Raw genomic sequence first — 13,224 nt, forward strand, 5'->3', positions numbered from 1 at the left:
GAGGTTGCACCAACGGCAATTTAGGCTGACACTCAAGGTTAACATTTTTCCAACTCCTCTGTGTTTGCCCCTCTCCAGTCTCTAACACTGTCACCTTTTACTCCAATAATGTATGTCCCAAGCACCTCACTCTTACTGTATACCATATTTTAATCTCCTCGCTGAGCTGCTTGATTTACGTGTCTGGCAGTCTTTTGGAATGTGTGCTGTTCAGCATGTCTCACCGAATCTCTCGCCAGCTCATTAGTACCATTTAGCCTTGGAGTAGTGGTTTGGTATTAATGCCTTTCACTTGTACTCTCGTAAAAAGTTTCAGTAAGTGTAGTCTCCCAGATATTTAAGCTGATTTTTTTTTTCAAAATAGTAGTTATGATAAAAAAAAAAATTACACCCAGTTTAAATACAGAGAACAATCAAAGTTAATGAAGCTATGCTAAACGAAGTAGCAACTTTAAAATGTTAAGTGGAGAGGAATACTCGTCACTTTGAATGGCTGCCCATTTTGAATTGACCTTAATCACTCTAACTCTAACCATGCGGATAGAGAGTGTCCATGTTTACTCCTGGGAAAACTCTTCTGATCAGTAAGCAAGTCAAAATGTGAATTTGTCACTTCTTATTTTTAGAACTAAGGGGCTTGTCTCCATGCTCGCTTCTCTTGCCAACCCCCCCCCGGGCTGCGCTATGCACCAGCCACTTCGCATTTCTGTCACTCGCGTATGTGGATTTCACTTTCACCAAACAACAAACCTTTTAATTCTCGCGGATGCTCCTCTTCATTGGGAAGAAACACTACTTTTCCCTGATGGCAACACGAATCAGACAATCTGCAAGTCTCCGACTTAAAGTTTAAATCCGAACAATATATTCAATCTCTTTTTGCTGTTCCATTATTTCATTGAGTAATTATTTCCATTTGTTTGCGCTAATGCGATCTTTACTATCATTTTTTGAGACTTTCAAATTTTAGTACTTTCATTATCTCTAACCTGCTCTGCATGTGTATTGCACCAACGTTTTTGAATCCTTTACAAGGTTCTACTTTGTCTTCTACTCTTTGTCTTTTATTTCCGGCCCCAGACATGGTTAAATCTCTCAGCACAAAGTCTTGTGTCGCGGGACGTGAAAGTATCTCTCTGACAAAGTCACTTCTCGTCCCAGGCTAAAAAGTCTAATCTCGTCCCAGGATTTTTTTTTATTATAATAGAGAGATTTATAAAGATTTCAGAAATTTTATAAAAATTATGTGATTTATAGACAGCTTTACAGTAAGTTTTTTCAAGGTTCATTCCTCATACAGTAAATTTAAGGTTTTGGTATGTTTCTTCTTGTTTATTAACAAATATTAAATTTAGGACCTTTTTATGCTTAGGGATGCCTACATTCACCTATAATGTTTAAGAAGGAATCTTACAAGTTTTCCACTTTAATGACTATTTTGTTTCAAAACCATTAACACTAGAACCTCCACACATTTCTTCAGTACTAATCTGCCCAGGAGCACCAAGTGCCATCTGAATTCTTTTGTTCTCAGTAGTAACCTTTCAGCTTGGCATCCTGCTATCACATCCTTACTGCCCTACGCCCAAAAGCAATAGATAAGACTAATACAGCTTGAGTGAACGTAAAGCATATATCATTTATATATATCTTCATTTTGAATGTTAGCCTATGTTTAAAAAAAAACCAACAAAATTCCAGAGCTGTGTGGCTTTAGGGCGGCATAAAAATTGCTTTAGTATTGATTAGTTATCAGTGGAAATCAAAATAACACACTTCAATTACTTGGCCGCATGAAATAGTAATTGAAGCAGAAACTATTTTTTATGGTGACACCTTACATAGTTTTCTTTTTTGTTTTACTGTGTGTGCGTTCTGTAATTTTCAAAAATGACACAAAAGATTGCTGTGACAGAAGCACCTTTCAAAAGCTGCTCTGCGGCTTGCATAAAACAATTATTTAATCGTAAAAAGTAGACTGACACTTTTTAATCAGCTGTGAGCATAAAACATGATAATTTCCTATATACAGAAATAAAATGACAACATTACTTACATATTTCACAGATTATGTAGTTTAAATGGAAGGCTGCATAATGAAATGATCACCAGTCTGCTATCATTTTTCACACACCAAAAATGAATGCACTGTATTTTCTTTTGTCTGGCTGTGTGTCTCCTATTTTTTGGGCAAGGAGCTTATTTGTCACACAAAGTCATGAAGCTGAATAAAATAAAAGGTTGTACTCCCTGATGTGTTGGCTTCTTAATCCTTCTCCTTCATATGTAACGTGGGCTCGACCTGAATTCACATGGATATATACATAAACTACTTCTGTTCCTGGAGTCGGAGGAAAGGGGGATTCCCACTTGAAGGTCCAAGCACTGAAAGTAGTGGGTCTCTCTCTCTCTCTTGGAAGTATAAAATATTGTTCAAAGTGAAATGTTTGTTATGACAGGTGCTGAAAAGTGACAGTATTTTCAAGCCCAGAAAAGAAAGTACCCATTTTAAGCACTGTGGAAAGTGATGTGAAAATATTGTCAGCAGTGACGTTTGCCACATTATTGATGTAATCTGTGAGCCTTTGACCAACAATCTCACTGTCTCTCTCTTGCAATCGAATTTTGTTTTTCGCTAAATAGGCAGTAGTATCTAGTATATATGTTTGTTACTTACATCAGCAGCTATCCAATATTTGATTTCAAACTTTAGGTTCATTTGACTTTAACTGCATGAAAAAGCATCAACATTTCAACAACTGCTCCTCAACACATATGTCTGCCCTTACTTAGAAGCATCATGTAGTTCTGCACGAAGTCTACTAAGTGTGATATTTCAGCAAGGCTGTCAATATACAAAATGCTCAGCCAGCATCTGTTTTACATGAGGAAAGGAGAACATGCAAATTGGCACAATGTTTTTATAGATATAGCAGATGAGACAAGTATAAAATACATGAATAAACTGTCAGTTTTCTTTGCATGTGAATGCATTCAAATACGTGAATGTTATTCAAGAAGAAATTGTGTGTGTATGTATGTAATTCAAAACGCGCAGCAGCATTTCACTATAGCCTGGGCTTGAATTGGGCTGGCACTTTTCATTTTTAGCAGTTGCGTACTGGCTGTGTTTAGTGTGTACTGACAATGTCTTCAAGTGTACTGGCTCACATTATGCATATTCAAGCACCTCCCGGCTCCACATTTGAATGTTAGTGTATCAAGGCAGTTCTAACTTTTCAGAAGGACTCTCTTCAGTACTTAGATTTTACTGAATAAATCCATATCATGCAGAGGGCACTTACTGTATGTGTATCTGCTTCAGGCACTAACTAGAGCTGTATTCAATTTATATTGTTTTCTCCTAAAAGGCACCTAATTTATGGTCAATTAACATGTTACAGTGGTCCTTCCAATTTCACAAAGAAATTAAGGTTACAGTTAGGGTTAGGGTTATTCTTGCAATTGCATTCAGGTCAGCTGTGTCTGTAAAAACTTTGTGAGTGACCTGCACTTTATACTTGAAGCCGGATTATTGCATCCACTATGTACCACTTCCCATGTTCTCCCTTCAATTATGTAAAATTCATGCTGGCTTTGTACTTCATATTCCACAGTATGTAAAAAAATTGCAATGTCATTTCAGGTTAATTTATAGTTGGTTTTTTACCTAAATGAAACAACTAGAGAGCCAACAGTTTTTTTTCCTTTATCTTGCATAGTTAAACAATATAACTGATTATAAGTGTGACAATTTCTCATTGATTATTATATAGTTGTCTGCCGAAGACAGATAGCAATTCACATGTAGGAAACAATGTTTAGTAATGTCAATAACTGCAACAGAAGGGGATTTGTTGTGGTAAAAAGGATATGCAAATATGGTCAAGTTCGAGCCAGAGGAGAATGAAAGCAAGTCATACCTTGGTGCCAACGTTCATTTTGTTTTGCTTGTGTGGTAGTAGGAGTTCTTTATTGTAAAAAAACATAGAAAAAGAACACAAGTCAAGTGTTCTGAACAGAATTTCAGAGTTGCACCAATGTAGGCATTTGAAGTGCAGCAAATAAGGAAAAGTCAAGGAAGGCCAAGAGCATGATGTGAACATGAAGAAATTCATGTAAGATTTAAAATATACAGTAACCCCAGTTAGAGTGGACTATACACATCTAGTGTTAACCTTTTAAACTCTGTAGTATCTTTCTTTATGGTAACTTATCTGTTAAAAACTCCTGAGAGATTCTATCCATTCTTCATGCTCAAACTTTTGACCCCTTTGATTCTGTGTTTTAAAATAAAGGCAACAAATCCTAAATGCATTATAAAGGTAAATTGAATTATATGCAGCATTTAGCGGTTTAGAAATGTAAAGGAAAGCTAAACAATATAAACTACACTGAGATCATTTTGGGTGCCCACTGTGTTTCTTATAATACTCTTTACACATAATGTGACAGGTTTATTAAGACAATATAACAAGTGGTAAATCTGTGCTTAACAAAAGCCATTGTAGAAAAACACTGACCATGCACCACAAAAAAACAAAAAACAAAAAAAAACCAACAATAAATACATAAATAAACTTACCTCCCTCTCTCTGAACAATATGGTTCAAATTTACTATGTCCAAAATAATTTCCAGATCCTGGTCACTATAACCTTTTTCGTGCATGTCTTCTACAGTGTCAGGGTATATGACTTGATCTCGCAGTGTTCCAATTGACATATAGGGCCTAGAAAGGATAAATATGGTGACCAACATAAATAACATTAAACAGCACACACTATATTAATCTCTTAACAGTTTTGACAAAGATACATATTTACATATTATTAGTTTAGATTACATGCATTATTAAGTCATTTCAAATATACAAACTACATACTGCTACCTTTGACTTGTAACTATGAACATAGTAGACTGTGAGGTTTCAACAAGAGGAGTTTAACCCTGAGAAAATGACAACTACAACACCTAAGCAAACTTGGCTTTTAGCTTACACTTTATAGGCTTGTAAGATGGCTAAGATCTCTTTATTAGCATACTTCTTACAACATGCTGCAAGTAAAAATTGTTTTCATAACTACTAAATTTATAATCCTGATATAAAAAATGACATAAAAAAAGATTAAGTGATACAATTTTATTCAAAAATGCATTAAAAAGTAAAACAACATTTTTTTTCTTATACTAAGATTTTGTTGGTCATATATGACTAAAATAAAATTGTGGGGCACCCATAAAATAATTAATTTAATTCAATTGAAAAGCATAGATTCATTAAAGTGAAATTTCTAACCAACATAACTATGGAAAAAAAAATGACATCATATAAAAGTTGATTAAAATATGTAGGATAATGGTTATAATTGGAGAATTTTTCAAATTGTAAGAGTTATTTTTTTAATCATTTAAGGAAAATGCTAATTTACTTTTATTATTCTAACCCTGTACAGACCCATCCTCAGTTTGTAAAACTTCATGAATCATAATTTTCCTAGAGTTTCAGAAGATAAATCTTTCTGGCATTTAACATTTCCTTTTGCAGTATTTAACAATTTTAAGATTGACTCTCTTTCACCCAATATACCATTTCAGACTCTGTCTGGCTAAATACACATTCTCAGTGGCAACCGATTCCCTATATACTGTACATTTAGTTAATAAACTTAAACACTGTGTTGACTGGGTATTTGCAAGCTCTTCTCAAAGTCTCAATATTTCTAACCCATAAGCTGAAATTACTTGGTAAATGCATTTAGTTGCTGATAATATCTACCCTGCTATTTTCTGTTCCTTGGTACTGCACCATGTGTTGGGTAGAACATGGACTGTGGTTTGTCTTGGGAAAGAGTGGAAGATTTATAATTTTTTAAACTTAGTTATTAATACTATCAAACTAAAGATAAAATATTTAACATGAAGGAGAGTAAAATCAGCACTACAAATCTTTCAAGGTCATTTTCAATGTGAGTCTCTGGTTATTTGAATACATATAACAATTACTATCTAACATTTGGTGCTGTTTTGACCACTGTGGTTGTAGGCAGATCAAAAAGTAAGACTCCAAACTGTTCAGCATATAATGCATATTAGATTTGTGAATTGCAAAATTTACAATCTAACTTCTTCAGTTATCAATATATTATAGAAAATTCATACACAGACAGTAAAGACATAGTTAACTGAATGGTAGCACACTGGTGCAGTGGTTAGAGTTGCTGTGTGGAGTTTGCACATTGTTCCCATATACATGTTAGGTTTCCTAAAGGTATGCAGTTTTCCACCCAAAAACATGCCTGGTTTGTCCATTTGCAACTCCACCTTGGCTCTGTGTGAACATCTATAGACTGGCTCTCCGAAATTGACTTCAGAAACAAACATCAAGTAAGAAGTCATTAATATAAGAATATTATACTCAGGAATATGTTTGTAATTTCTACCTGCCTAGATAATTTCTTCTTAAATACAAACTCCTTTGTGTAAATCATCTGGATTGGTCTTTAAGGTCGTCTTTCTGGCAACATATAGCATTGAGGAGTTCAAAACTATTTACCAAGGTTTCCTCTAGAGGGTGCCATTTGATAGCAATAAGTGATCATTTCATGGTTTCAGCAATAATAAATCACTATGAGTAAAATACTTTAAAAAATATATGCCTTTCATACAAAGAAGTTCTTTTGATTACTACAGTATATATAAACTTTAAATCACAGTGATGCTCTGAATACTACAGTAAAAAAAAAAACTTGTTTGAGCCTACTTGTGTTATCTAGAAGTACTTGTAGCAGTAACAACATACAAAAAAAATTGAAATGTTTGGGGAGGGCTATTGAGCATAAAATGTAGCATCTAGGTGGCACAGGACTGGGGAGAAGCCCAGCACTGGGAAAGAGCAAAACCCACACAGACGACAGACAAACAAATTTATATACCAGTATGCCAAGGCACAACCAGGTAGCATTAAGTGATATAGGCACAAGAATAAAGCTTTAGAAGCTTTGCTAAAGACCAGAAAACATTCAGATCATTACATGACAGAACATGATCCCTAAGCAGAACATTTGGGACAGTTGTTTACTTTCTAAAGTTAGGTTCAGGTAAAAGAATGTTATAAGGCCAGTCCTTTTTATACAGTCTCTCTTCCAGACAGGAAGGAGTGGAGCAGTGTTTCTCTTTTAAGGCAGAAAGCCTTTGAAACCACCTGAAGGAACTATTATGTTTCACCTGCACAGTGCTCTAGGGTGCCAAGACACTAGAAGCTGTTGGAGGAAACTCTAACATGGTCTCCCTGTAGACAAAACTGGATACACCTGACTCAACGGCTTGAGAAATGAGATTTTAAATTGTTTGTTTTAAAACAAACAAGACAAATTTACAAAATTTTATTTTAAAATGTTTTCACCGTACATGATTCATAAGGCAGTTATTTAGGCCTGGACAGAATAATGACCCTGGTAATTTACTGAGGAGTCTGCACATTTGACACGACTGCACAGTCATTAACTGGTGCTCCAGTTTCTTCCAATACTCAAAACATATGGTGGTTGGTTTAAGTGGGGAGTCTAAAATGGGGCTCTGTGATTGTGGGTGTGTGTATGCATATGCTTTATGACAGACTGACACTGGCATGTTGCTAACATAACTCTCTTATTTTCCTGCAATTCTATAATTGAATAAGCAGGCTCAGAAATTGCATGGACAGATAAATGAATGAATTTTGAAGTGATTTTAAGAGGTTATTTTGGTGCTGGAATTTAAGCATTTATTAAAAACATTTTTTACTGTAATAAGGGTTGCAGTCTCTTATGCAAAAGTCTAAATCTGTCCTCTACCTTCTGAAACAAAACTCCGACAACTCCAAACCCATGGACTACATATAAAACTGACCTGGAAAGGACATCTTCTGAATTTGAGAGAGAGAGAGACAGAAGAGAAATGGAGAAACAATGACATGGCTAAAAATCGTCATAATATAAATTCTCTATCAAAGATATCCTTGTATTTAAAAAACTTAAGGTCAACAGAAGATTGCCCAGGTTTTCTTTTGCACAACTTTCTATTTAGCTATTTACACAATCCTGTTCATTCATAATAAAACCTTATTAATTCAGGTCATAGGGACTGAAACATATTCCAGCTGTATTCACCTAAAGCAGGGATCAATACAGTGATGACAATATCGTTAAGACACTCATTCTCTCTCTCATATACACACACACGCACACACACACCTACTAAAACCAGGGCCAGCAAAGCATTGCCATTTACCTCACACTTGTATCTATGGAAAAACAGCTTATAAATGTATGAACTCAAGACTGTGAAGCTACGAGGCAGCAACTCTAACCACAATGTTACCCAGATTTCTATAGGAGAAATTTGTCCACACATGGTTGGCAGATCATGGTAAAATATATCTATGCAAGTCCTCTTCAATCTGTCAATCATTCTAACAATTCAATTCAAGTTGAGCTTCTTAAGTACTAGCCTGGCTCTCAGAAACGTAAGAACCATGTTCTTCGCAATACTTGCTTGGTTATAAGGTTGTGAAAAAATGTCCTACACAATGAAGAAGATACCGCCTACCTGCCAAAGCCATGAAAGTATAGTACTGACTGAACAATGATAAAGTATACCTACCTGGGTTTTACAAAGACTGCCCACTGGTACAATTTGATATTTACTAAAGAATTTATACTAGTAGGGTGTTGTACTTACTATGTTAGCCATTATGAATGCAATGAGATGTTAAGCAAAATGACACCTTTTATTGCCTAACTGAACAGATTACTATATGCAAACTTTCGAGGCAACTTGCACATTGCAATCTGTTCAATTAGCCAATAAAAGGTGTCATTTTGCTTGACTTATCATTGCACTAAAGAGTTTATTAAACTTACATAAAAACAGAACTTTATAGGTTTCAAAGAAACCTTCTGAAATGTTTTGCCCTAATCATCAAAATGGTATGACAAACCCATAGTGCAGCTATGACATGCAAACCATTGCATATTTTAAAAGTCAAAAAATTCAGCTGGAAAACTGAGAAACCTAACATTTAGTCACACAGATATTCTAAATCCAGCACAATGACTATTTGCACTATAAAGATCTGCAATTCAGATAATTATACTATGCCAATAAAATTAACACCACTTTGTTTTTGTGCTGCATTATGTACAATATAAATAATATAACATATACAAGTATTGACTGAAAAATGGTGCCTGCTTTCTGAAGCTTTAGGAATGGACAAGCCAGTCTTTGTGAAAGCAGAAAGATATTGATCAGATTCTTACCACCAGACCTATCTTTACATATAAAATATTTATCTGAAAGCTGTAATATTTATAGTTTCTCTGTGCACCACCTGTGAGATCTTTTACATCTTCCACTTGCATCATCTCAGGTTTCCTTAAATATCATTGCTCCCAGCTAATCTGCACAGGACTGATGCTGCTAATGTTACCAGTGACAGCAATCAGTTATCTGTATAAATGTTTTTGACATGCACTTTCTACAAATGGTAAGGGTCAGACTAATTTGTTTATATTTTATTCATGGATGTACTTTTTATACAGGAGTGAATAGAAATTTGTTATTGCACTTTCGATATAATCACATGTAGATCTCTGTGCCTGTAAGTGAACTCTGAATAATGCAACTTTACAAAAACAAAAACAAACTGACATTTAGTTTTAGGTCTGTGTTGCCATCACTAGGTTTAAGCCTATGGCGTCAATGACACCATTACCCATTTTAAATACTGTACATGCAAATGAATGAACCATAGTTTATAATATTAGCACCATTTTCTTTTCACACCTCTACCCACACAGCCTACAAACATTCATACTAAAACCACTCAAATCAGCTTGTGTTCTACTAAAACAAATACTTATGCTTTTTTCCATAACAACTCATTTTGCATCAAATTATATTTGATGAAGCTCATGAAGCTTCAATACAAATACTGATCACTCCCCACAACTCACAATCATCCAATTTAACAAAAACACTCAAACACCAATTTCTCAAACAGACACTCCATCCAAGTTACACAGTTGATAAAATAACATCATGTAGTGCCGTGGACTCCAAGTTTGAGATACTAAGTTAATTACACTCACAAGTTGTGGGTAAGTGCTGTTATGACCCCTGGTGGTCTTTGTCTACTAATGCTAACTATGGGATGCAAGAAGAGTGAAAAAATTAAACAATATAGTGTAATTGTCAGATAAGATCTTTTGGGCTTTTGTTTCAGTCAAGAATATTATAGTAAATCCACAGAGGTAATAGCATTCTATGATTTAAAAAGTTCACACCAATCTTTCTAGCCTATTCTTTGCATAGTAAATAAGTTTCAGAAGTTTCTGTTTTTCTGCTAGTGACATTATTTGGCTGGATATAAAACAATCACAGTTATATTCTTTTACTATTTTTTTATGCTGCTTACAGCTGGCATTGCATGCAGCATACCCAACATAAAAAATACATGATTTAGTTTTCTACATAGCTTATCACTTACTTTAAAGAAATACTCAAGCCAAAATTATTTTTTATATGTTACTTACTCCATATCTTTTGTAGTAGTAACCAAGACAAAATGTTTGTCTCAAGTTTTCATGTAAAAAAAGATAGAACAGTTTATGATATAATGTAACATAATGGTAAACAAGGTGAACAATGTCCATCAAATAAAGAAAAAGAGATCAACATTAGGAATGCATTGTTCACAACACATTAGCTACATCTTTATGTTCACCCAGTGCTGAGAAAGTCGATGCTAAATTTGTAAAAAACCACCAAGGAATACTGTGTGCTCCTTGCACTTCATTGAAGAGAAGCCAACCGTATGATGCTCCTGTTTCAAAGAAATGCAGAAACCTTGTGCAGAAAGAACAGGCATATATACAGAAAATCATTTTTTCAATTGTTTTCCTATCTCATGTTAACAAGTTATCACAAGGCCACACAGTATTTAGTGTTGCTGCCAGACTTCCAAAGTGCTATTTAACTCGAGCAGTATGTGCATTTACAAAATGCTACCTATACAGTCTGAACGGTATCTGCTTTTGACAGTATACTGTTTACAGTACCTGGGTAGCAAAATCTAGACTCCTATCTCCGAGCCAGGAAATCTGGGTCTCCCGGATATCCATTTTCAGGAGATGGTTTAAGTGGGCAATAGGTTAAGAAATGGGACAATATTCTTGTGGCATATAAATCCCATGCAGTCCTGGGGCCTCTATAAAGTTTTGCGTGGAATTGAGCACACCAAAAAAAAAAGGAAAATGTGTATGTCAAAAAAAATAGACTTATAAAACCTACCAAATTTACTGTTTACAAATCACAGTCAGCTTGTAAATATGTAAATGTGAACGTGCCTCTAACACCATCCTGAAACATCCAAACATAAAACATGCTATTCAACCTCATACATTTGCAATCTCAATGCTGCAGCACTCCACTGGCCAGTAGAGCAGGCCTGCTTCCTGATGTGCTGAGACCCCACCACTGCATTCAATAATATCTGGGGCATTATACAGCCTCTCCTTTGCTCTCTGGGGGTCTTGAAAAGGCAAAAGGCGCTAGGGTCTGAGTGGGTACCCACTATCACATGGTATTTGTAAGCAAATGATTGCAGTTAAAATGAGTAGTACAGGACATACGAAAAACTGATGGTTCAGCCAGTTACTTTACCATCTAGCCATTCACCACACACAGTACCTTCAAGTCTGCCAAAACTGCTTTTCCCCAAAATAAATGAATCATGAGCTGACTTAGGTTATTGAAACACAACATTTGCCAGCCACATCATGGCATCACAGATGACTTGCACGTTAAATGAATCTAACTACTTATTGTTAAAAAAAAGCAGCTTCATTCTTGGTATGTACCCTTATTGCAATATGAAGGCAGTCAATTGCTCTGATTAAATTAGGAGAACCAGACACTGCTGCAAATTCCTTTTTTATGTTGGCAACAACATGTTTTATGCATGAGCACCCACACCATATGAAAACTGGATGCTCTGCCTTGCCAGCTACTTAATGTCTTTCTGCACAGCAGGTATGATGGAGTGAAGCTTGGCTTAGATAGTCCTGACCTGTCGGCCAGTTCCCTGAGAAGTAGCAACAAGAACTTAATATAAATTGTTGCAAAACCAAATACGCAGCATTGGTCCTTTTAAAATGGAACTAAGATACAGTCTGTACATCATATTTATTGTTTCTGAGGTGTAATATGTTTGTCACGTCAATGCACATTCTAATAACAGCATGGTGATATGAAATTATTATACACCTGAGTTGTCATTAAGTTTTCATTACGCTGGTTTGGCTGCATTTCCCTGTTTGATCAAGGGAATTTTAAGTACAATGATCTGATGCAAATCAACAGAGACCAGGCACTTTTGTTAAAATGTACGTGACCCTGTTTAACTAATCATTAGTAAGATAGGGACAGATGTCACTTGGTAAGCTAATGTTAACATTAAAGAAGCCTGCACACATACAGGCAAATTCTGGTATGACCCCACCAGAATTTTCATGTAAAAAATGTCACTGACTGTACAGAAGTTATAGGAGATTCTTTTAGTATTAAAATAGTCAAACAAAAGTCATGGAAAAGACAAGGTATATGAAGATCAGAAAGTGAGGAATAAAATTTTCATGAAAATAAATAAAAGGTTATGTTATTATGGGTCTTATTTAAGCTTTTCAATGAAGAGGTCAGTAAAATGCCAGTATCTACACCTAATACTAATTATTACTAAATGGTCTGAAGATTGCAGAGAGTTAAATGTTACTAAGGTTAAAAAGCTTAAAGCAAGTAAATTGGCCAAACCAGATAATATTTACACAAGAATTCTGAAAGAACCAAAATTACTATATATACAAACTGCAAACATGAATTTATATAGTTATTTTATTAGGGGATTGGATATACCTGGTAAGTACAGACTGGTTACCTTACTGTGTATCACTGAGTGATTAATAAGCAGTTAAAAAAGACATGCATAACAATCAATTGTGAACTATACATTGGTTCCGACAGTGCAGTGGAGGGTTTAATTAATATGTTAGAGCTCTTAATGAGGAAACAACAAAAACGCTTGATTAATGGGGTATATATTATATACACTGACTTCTAAAAAGCTTCTAATAAGTTAGGTTGAAGACTAGCCTCTCATAATTTACAACAGATGAGGATTAAATTT

General features: G+C 35.0%; 1 protein-coding gene across 1 annotated transcript in view; it reads right to left on the bottom strand.

The window, feature by feature from the left end:
* The window catches only part of LOC114659708 (ATP-binding cassette sub-family D member 2-like), a 135,263-nt gene that overhangs the window by 29,408 nt on the left and 92,631 nt on the right, over positions 1 to 13,224 (bottom strand). Inside the window, exon 7 of the mRNA XM_028812331.2 lies at positions 4,586 to 4,731. Within this exon, the coding sequence (XP_028668164.2) occupies positions 4,586 to 4,731 (146 nt within the window). The remainder of the gene's footprint in view (positions 1 to 4,585; positions 4,732 to 13,224) is intronic.

The sequence above is a fragment of the Erpetoichthys calabaricus genome, chromosome 1 (genome assembly GCF_900747795.2).
Source record: "Erpetoichthys calabaricus chromosome 1, fErpCal1.3, whole genome shotgun sequence".
Lineage (NCBI taxonomy): Eukaryota > Metazoa > Chordata > Cladistia > Polypteriformes > Polypteridae > Erpetoichthys > Erpetoichthys calabaricus.